General features: G+C 35.2%; 1 protein-coding gene across 1 annotated transcript in view; it reads right to left on the bottom strand.

Annotated features, from left to right (window-relative positions):
* The window catches only part of LOC103806146 (atrial natriuretic peptide-converting enzyme-like), a gene marked incomplete at its 5' end in the record, with an annotated part of 71592 nt that overhangs the window by 22055 nt on the left and 41017 nt on the right, over nucleotides 1-8520 (bottom strand). Inside the window, 2 exons of the mRNA XM_009078825.1 lie at nucleotides 1165-1272; nucleotides 6197-6310. Of these exons, the coding sequence (XP_009077073.1) occupies nucleotides 1165-1272; nucleotides 6197-6310 (222 nt within the window). The remainder of the gene's footprint in view (nucleotides 1-1164; nucleotides 1273-6196; nucleotides 6311-8520) is intronic.

The following is an 8520-nucleotide window of genomic DNA, read 5'->3' as shown; positions in this document are numbered from 1 at the left end:
ATACATTTAAAAACAAATGGTTCTTGACTTTAGAAAGCATGCTTTGTGCATGGACTTGAAATTTTGCATAAGAATGATCTACATAGAAATTATTCAAATTTTCATCTTACCCTTTCTACCTGAATGCTTCCACAAATAAAGAAAAGCATCCTGTTGAACAGGCTAACTTTACAGAAAAATAAACAGAGAGCATAAACAAAGTCCAGTCTTCAAAATCTGCTATGAAAACCACTTCTAGCCTGTACAAAAAAACTTAGATCTTAAATTTTATGTAGAAAAAACTCATGTCAAGTTAGGAATGATAGGAGTCAGATTAATGTTTAGAAAATCTAAATCATCTTTAAACAAAGATGATCTATTAAAAAAACCACAAACCAACCAGAACTAACAAAAAAAAAAAGTAGTGAAAGAGCTTAGAGTATGCTTAATTTCAAGAAGAAACATAAAACAAATCTCAGTGCCTTGATTTTTAGTTTTGAAATTCTTTATGATTTTCCTTAGAAAAGCAAAAGGAAAAGAATGATAAATAATATCTTAACTACTGAAGAATTACTTTAGAAAACAGGTGCAGTAACAGGAGCAAAAAAAATAGCAAAAAAAAGGCTTTCAAAATTTTGCAATATTTACATGTGAAGATTATTCTTTTTTATAGCAAAACTTCACTGGTTCTCCTATGGAAGCTAAGTGTAGGTAGATAGGTAAATATAATGCATCAGAAAATGCAAAATTGATTGAAAACAGAATTTGACAGAACAGAATTTGAAAATAAAAAAATACAGGTTAGCTATGAAACTTATGTAAAAACAGTTCAGCTGTAAACCAGTTGGCATCACTAACATGTAGCCTCTTATGGTTTGCTTTGACCTCAGTTAAATTCAGTCAAGGTAGCAAGGAAGCAACTATAGCATCTTTTGGAATTAATTTAAACCAAATTGCAAATCGCAGTATTTTTTACAAATACCATGACCTTCACAATTTGGATTAACCCAGAACTCTCCTTTAAGCCTTTCTGGTTGCACATAGAATTTATAAGCTGTTTTCACTTTGTCCAAACAGAGTAACAGCAGGGTATATTACTCTTTTAGTAGTATAAGGGAAAAGATTGCTGTCTTAGGCAATTCTGATATATTAAAGACTTTAGAAAAGCATAAAACTTTCATTTACCGCAGTTCTGTTCATCACTAAGGTCTCCACAGTCATCATATCCATCACAAACAAAGGTATAATTTAGGCATTTTCCTGTGTTGCAATGAAATACATCATCACTGCAGTCTACAAAACAAATTTTTGTAAAATGTTAAAATTACATTGGAGCATTTGTATAAACTATGAACACTGGAATTTACTGACAAAAACAAGGTTAGCTAAAGATACCCCACAATTTACAGGTCTGTATTAATACTGCTGTATACCAGTTTATTAAACATTTTTATTCTGTTCCTACCAATTGTGGGTTTTTTGATTAATACCATGAGGAGAAAGTGCTCTGGTTACACATATGGACCAAAATGTTTAATTAATTTATACACAGAAAGTTCTCAAGAAAGGTTGTGGGCTTCATCAGCTAGATTACTAGGACAGTCTTGAAAACCTGATGTGACTCTTAAATGGAGCTGAAGATTCTAAGAGCAAAATCAGGATCCCTAGACTCCACTTTTGAGCCTGACTTTGATATTACAATGGTTTCAAATGAGCTTTTTGCTTGACACACTTTTGAACTCAGATTTGGCCTGATGTCTTCTCATCAAAGAATTCTTAGCATTGTCAGACTGAAGTGGGTTTAACCTCTCTTTTCATGACTCAAGGCTTCAGTAAAGCTCTGACAGATATTTGCTGAGAATATCCAAAATACTTGAATAATATCAGGTTCAACAAAAACATGAAATCTCCCCTGTAGTTAGGAAAGCAGGGAGAAGAGAAATTAGGATTTGTGATGTCTGGTCCCATTAGTAGTAACTTTTGATTACAAGTACACAGTTGGGAAGTAGGTGACCTAGTTTCCCTGCCTTCCTGTAAGCCTTTCCTTGACACCTGGCTTTTCTGGGAGAATTCCAGGATTGGGTGGACAATCTCTCCTTCCTGTTGAAGCTATGCCACTGGAACCAAGGAAGTCCTTTGTGCAGCACTCTCCCAGAAGGTGCAGTGAGGTTTCTATCCCTCCAGATCAATGTCAGCCAAGTGTTTCAACTCCTGGTTGAGTGCTCTATGTTTCTCAAGGTTTTATCAACCACAACTCTGTAACTTGAACATGAATCACTTCTTTCCCTTACCTCACAAAACTATTCATGTTTTCTACAAGTTTCATGTCACCTTAGAAAGTCCAAATAGAATTTTTAGCACAATGTGAAGGAAATTCTTCAGCATATGAAGTAAAATAATATGGCTGAGCTATGAGCTTTGTAGTCAACAGTTAATTGAGCTTTAAAAGAAGGCATGAAAGAGTAAATTAAAACAACCCCAAAACTAAATGAAAATATTGAAGTTCTAGCTTCATGCAAGTAGAACAATATCCAGCTGTGAGTCAAATTCTAAACATTATTCATGTTGAATATGCAACAGCATGAAGTACTCTGGCAAACTTTAATCTCATTGATTCATTTGTAACAGTTTCTATGCTTCCACTGCTCCTCATGCAAATAAAACAAAAATGGCTTTTTCTATGTTATTTCCTCTGGATAAGCTTACTGTTTAATTTCCATTCATACCCCAATTTCTGTTTTAATTCATACTTCTATAGCTGCTGCAGTGTCCTTTAGGGTATGGCAGCTCACAGGCCCACGCAGCCAGGGTAAACAAAAAGAATGCAAACTGTCTTGCAGGGAAATAAGATTCACTTGATGAAAATCTAACAGCCATACATTTTCTTTAAGATAATGGCAATAATATATAGTATAGAGTAGCTAGTTACTTCCATCAAATAAGATGGGCACTTTGCAGCTGTCACTTGTAAAAGGCTTGACTTTAATTTAATTAATGATGGAAAAAGCCCAGTTTGCATAAAATTAAATACAGATTCCTATTCTATACTCCACTAAACACAGAAGAAGTCTGGTGAATCTTTTGCATTCAACAACTCTTTGATCTCTGTTCGTTCATACCCAGTTTTCACCACTTCACTATTGCACCATGTGTCCTTCTGGCCATGAATCACCTCAGCCCAACACTCAGAGCTGATTTTAGGAGTCCTGCATTTTAAAGATGTATGTTTAAAGGCATATGTGCAGACTTAATGTACAAATTCTGCTGCTTCTAGGAGTAAGACCTTAATTCAACAAAATGCTCTGTTCTGAACTGTGGCTTGTAGTGTCACACGTGCATAAACATTTTCTATCGTATTTTATTTTTAAGATGCTAAAATGGTCTTCAGCTAGTTCACCCTTTGTGAAAGAGAAGTATGTCTGTGAAAGTAACACAAGGAGGAAGAGGAAGCAAATGTATGTAAGTGTAGCAGGAGGGATGAGAATCTGATGCATTTGGTACATGTGAAGTTTGCTAATCAGGGTCCTTTGACAGCTCCAAGTTTTGGCCCTGATAATTTATGCATTTGTAGATCAGCATTACAGCTGTTTCCGGTCCATATTCCTGTGTGATAACTGGCTGAGCTGAATTCTGATTCCTCAGCTGGTACCCTTCACTGCACAAAGTCACTGATTAAGTGGTATAAGCAACGAAAGTGACACTGCTAAGTAAATTAAATTACACTCTCGAAAAGAGGGATGGATTCTGCTAAAGCCCAACTATTGCCTGCATGACTGTTATGGACCATCAGAGGGAAGAAGGAAAAAAAATATGTTAAGAGCCAAGAATAGGAAAGTGATTGTATGATATGACCAGCTTCTTGATGCAGAACCCTGAAAGGAAATTCTAGGAAGAACTATTAATACAAAAAAAGATTTAAACCAGAGACTTGCATATTTCATAATGTATATAATTTTCAACAGTAAAACTAAGGAGGGACAGCTATAAGCATAAAAATTGAAACTTTTGTTTTCTTTATCAAATATTGCTTATATTGCCAAATATTTAATAATTAAATGGTGAATATCAGCTTAATTTGGGGGACTATTGAATATTTTCATTCTTATGGAAGTATCAGTCACTGTGAAAGTTACTACTAAACTATCTTGAAACTGAACTAAAACACCCTATGAATGAGCCTAGAATGAGATTAAAATTTGATAGCATATACTTTGATTAAAGAGGAAGTGTTTTAAAAAGTAAAAATTAATCATGTCATAGATTTCATGATTAACTGTAAATTTATAACCTTCAATTATCTATAATGATCTCTACAGAAATAAGGCAGACTTTCCAAAACTACTCACACACTTAAAACTTGCATACATTGGCTAGACCTGAAGAGAATATATTTTTAGGGTTAACACTAATTTTTGCCAGTTTTCATTAATGGAAGCTTAGTAGCTTTGCTTTTTTCTCAACAGAAGAAGAAACCTCTTCATACTGATGAGAACATAGCTGCCCTCACACAACTGTGACCTTTGTCAGAAAAGGGACACGAACTGTCAGGATGCTCAGAGGACTCTTCTTTGTTCACTCTAAAGAGGGAAAACAATGAAAACCAAACCAAGCATGCTGAACTAATGCACCTTTGAAAATTAGTTTAACTGAAACCAATAATAAAACACTGCTGTGCAAAATCCATAATTTTAGGGTTATAACTTGGCAATAAAAATAACAAGTATGGGGTAACAGTAAGGTTGTACTGAGTGTCTTAACGTTCATGCCTCAATAAGCTTTTGTCAAAATGTTCCTGTAAACATGGTCAGCTGAAGAGGTGAGCTGCTCCAGAGCCAGCCTGATCCACAGTGGAGCAGCAGACCTTGACACACAGGGGATTTTCTGAGGCACAGAGATGCCAGGGGAGTTGAAAGCCCTGCCAGAAGCTGGCAGCTCTCACAGGAGATGCTGACCAAGGCCTGGGCACTGCCAGAGCAGCCATGGCCATCTCCACACCTATAAGTAGCAGCCAAGGAGTATGAGTGACCAGAGCATGATGTGGCATTTTTTGTTATTCAAGATGTGTAATATATTTTTTCTTTTATTACAAATTTCTTCTTTTCCCATTTCTAATGGAAGTTGAGAGCTATAGTCTCATAGGCATTTTTAATTTTTTTCAGCTTACATTAGATCTGAAGCTAACTCTCACAGGAAAAATTAAAAAATAAAAACATACAACACTTTTTATGTAACAGAAATTATCTCAACCTCCATTAAATAAATCACAGGCTATTAAAGGGAAAGCACATTCTAGCCTCATTCATACAGAGACCAGGAGGAAATTGCTGCCATCATTTATTCCTTGGAGTATCCCAGATAGAATCTATTAGCAACTTCCTTAAAAGCAGTTTTATGAATCTTGGAATGCCCAGACTCTTAAATCACTAGTAAGAACAAATCTTTTGAGATGAGTGTAAATTGCACAGTCTGAAACACAATTTTGACATTTTCCAAAGTCTGAATGAGCAGCAATGTCTTGTGGCATCATGTCCTACTATAGTCCCTATTTAGTAATTTTCCCACATCTTCCTTTTTTTCCTTCTCATTGTTTTCCTACTATACATTTGCTCAGCTTTTCTAAAGGTGTTTGCAGTCCAAGAATGTTTTTGTCAGCACAGAAAACACATAGGAACTCTAAAGAGCAAAATTACTAAGAAATTAAGATATCATGCATGTATATTCATTTTTCTTTTCTACCGCACCTTATAGTGGGATTAAATTAAATAAACCACATCCAGGGTTGAGACCAAAAGAACTTCCTAAACAGGTGGTCTTGCACCTACTCTAAAATCAATGCTCAGGTCCAGGAAAAGGCTACAACAGTTCCTCAACTGATTATCAGAAGTGCTTCCTTTCTGATGCACATTATTAATCCATTAAAATAGAAGAAGAAGAAAAAAAAAAAAGCTCCCAGAAACTTCTCATTTCCACATAGCTCTTTACAGGGTATCTGCTTCAAGGCATAAAATTTGGTAGATCGAATTTGATAAATGGAAACCACACACTGGTGTGAGTGAGCAAAGGTAAACAGTCAACAGCAACTGAGAGAGTCCAAATGTCAACACACACAAACACTACACAAAGCTCCTATTCTGTACCAATAGCCTCCTTCAGTTTTTAAGTTTCCCTGAATGGATTCAATGCTTCAACAGAACACTGCATGGTGTAAGAAACTTACTGCAATGGACCTCATCACTCCAGTCATCACAGTCATTGTAGCCATTACACTGCAGTTTCCCTGGGATGCAGATCCCACTGGCACACAAGAAACTCTCCTCTCCTCCACACAGTGCTGCAAAAGAGAAGAAAAGACAGAACACATGTTAAAGTTAGTTGAATGAGTCTTATTTGATGTACGCAAGCAACAAATCCCGAAGTAATCAAATCCAAGCAAGTGCAAACTGGAATTTTCATCTAATTTTTTGCTATTTCAAAAATAGGTATCTAGGCTGAGTTAATCAGTAAGCTTTAATCTATCATTACCTCTAAAAAGGCAACTGTATAGAGTAACTGTTAAAAAATGACTTTAGGATGGGATTAAACCAGTGTTTTTCCCCCATGAATTAGATACATCAGATAAAATATCCAACTAAAGTTACAATAGACGGATCTTGCCAGCTTAGGTGTTCAGGCAAAAGATTACCAGAATGAGACTTGAGAGTGTAATAGCACAGACACCTTTCTAGAAGGGAAGAATTCCTCAAATATTCTTACAACTGCTAAAACACAGAAGTTAGTCATCAATGTCGTTTCATATATGGGAAACTGAGATACTTAAAGAGGAAAAAAAAAGTCCTAGAGCTTTAAGTATCCTATTAAGATACCTTGCAGGGCCATTATGTTCAGAGAGAGGGAACTCTAACGTTAATCTTCTCACTCAAATGCTTCAACGCACTTGAAATATAGAGATGCAGATCACCAATAATTTTTCTACACCTCAGTCCACGAGAAAGAGACCAAACTTCCATGACTTTGTTTTAAAAATATTGGCTGAGAAAAGTCTCTGTAAAGCATACAGTTAGGGAATGATATTAAGTGAAAAGTACATGGGGATGCAAAGTAAAGATGTCAAGTAGAGAAGCAAATATTCAGTACAGAACCTGGCTGCTGGTTTTGATTTTTTGTTTTTCAAAAGCCACACTTAACAGTCAGGCTACTCAACAAAGATAAACAAACCAGGAAGTTTCACCTCCAGTAAAAGACTGGCCAAAAAACCCCCAATAATTTTACATTATGCATACATATTTGAAAAGATAAATACCTTTCAGAGATGGAGGAAAAAAATCTTGCCACTTTGCTGGTGTAAATTTATTAAGTGTATTCATGTCTGAGAACAGCAATTTCAAACTTTGCTGATGTAAATTTATTAAGTGCATTCATGTCTAAGAACAGCAATTTCAAACAATAAAAACTCATTAAAGTTCAAAATTCTATTCATAGAAATTCCATTGTAATTCAAATTTTGTATCCAAGTTTGCCAAGAACAGTAAAGATCTCTAATTGCAGCTTTCAAACTTTACCACAATGAAAATCCCAGCTATGAATAAACATCAGCTTCAACAGCAGGAGCTACAGAATCTCTTCCTCCATTAAAGTCATTTTGCACCTGATTACAATATAGCACCATATTTCTCTTTTTAAAATGCCTAGATTTGCATTTTCCCTGTAGGAGAATTCAGCTTCTATTCTTGCTTTATTCTCTGAACCTGATGCTTAACAAAGTCTGGAAAGTATATTTATCATCTACATGTCAAAAGCAAAAAATTGCTTGCTGAGTATATTTTGTATACCTTGTAATATGTCTACCAACCAATGTATCTTCATGCAGAATACAGTTTAAAATGAAATTAACAAAAAATAACTACATACCTAATGATATTTTTAGTAGCATGACCTTTTATGACCTTAATTTGGCACTGCAGTAAATGATTACACAAAGGTAACACATAAATTTCAAATGAATCCATTAATAAATCTATGACTATGATGATCTTTGTGTCAACATTTTACTTGGTGCTACATTCAGTAAAATTCCTACTATGAGAAATTATCCTTAATAGTGAAGTATTAACCATATTGATGTGTTGAGTAAGCACTTTCTTGGGCAAACAGAACCAGAGCTTAAGTGAAAGATCAGTCATAAACTCACACACTGCTAATGCCCCGTTTAAACTCCTCTTTCTGCAGTAAACATTTCATTTACCAAAAGAAGGGTAAGTTCTTTTTTAGTATCTTCCACCAAAGCAGACTGTCATGAAGTAACTCAGAACTCACAAGTAATTGCATTTTATATGTCTTCAGAAGACTAGGAATATTAAAAATGAAACACATATGTTTGGTCCAGTCAATGTAGTGTTCAGGGCAAGGAGAGTACACATTCTGTGAACATTACCTGCAATGAATGTAATTTCTGCTTTCTACCAAACTTGTGCAAGAAGTTTTCAGTAGGTGGACAATTCAATCATACCATCAAAGATCAAATTTTAATGGCAATTATAAAAG

This window comes from Acanthisitta chloris, unplaced genomic scaffold (genome assembly GCF_000695815.1).
Source record: "Acanthisitta chloris isolate BGI_N310 unplaced genomic scaffold, ASM69581v1 scaffold8797, whole genome shotgun sequence".
NCBI lineage: Eukaryota > Metazoa > Chordata > Aves > Passeriformes > Acanthisittidae > Acanthisitta > Acanthisitta chloris.
Note: the sequence above shows the minus strand (reverse complement) of the source record. Positions and strands in the feature narration are given on the sequence as shown.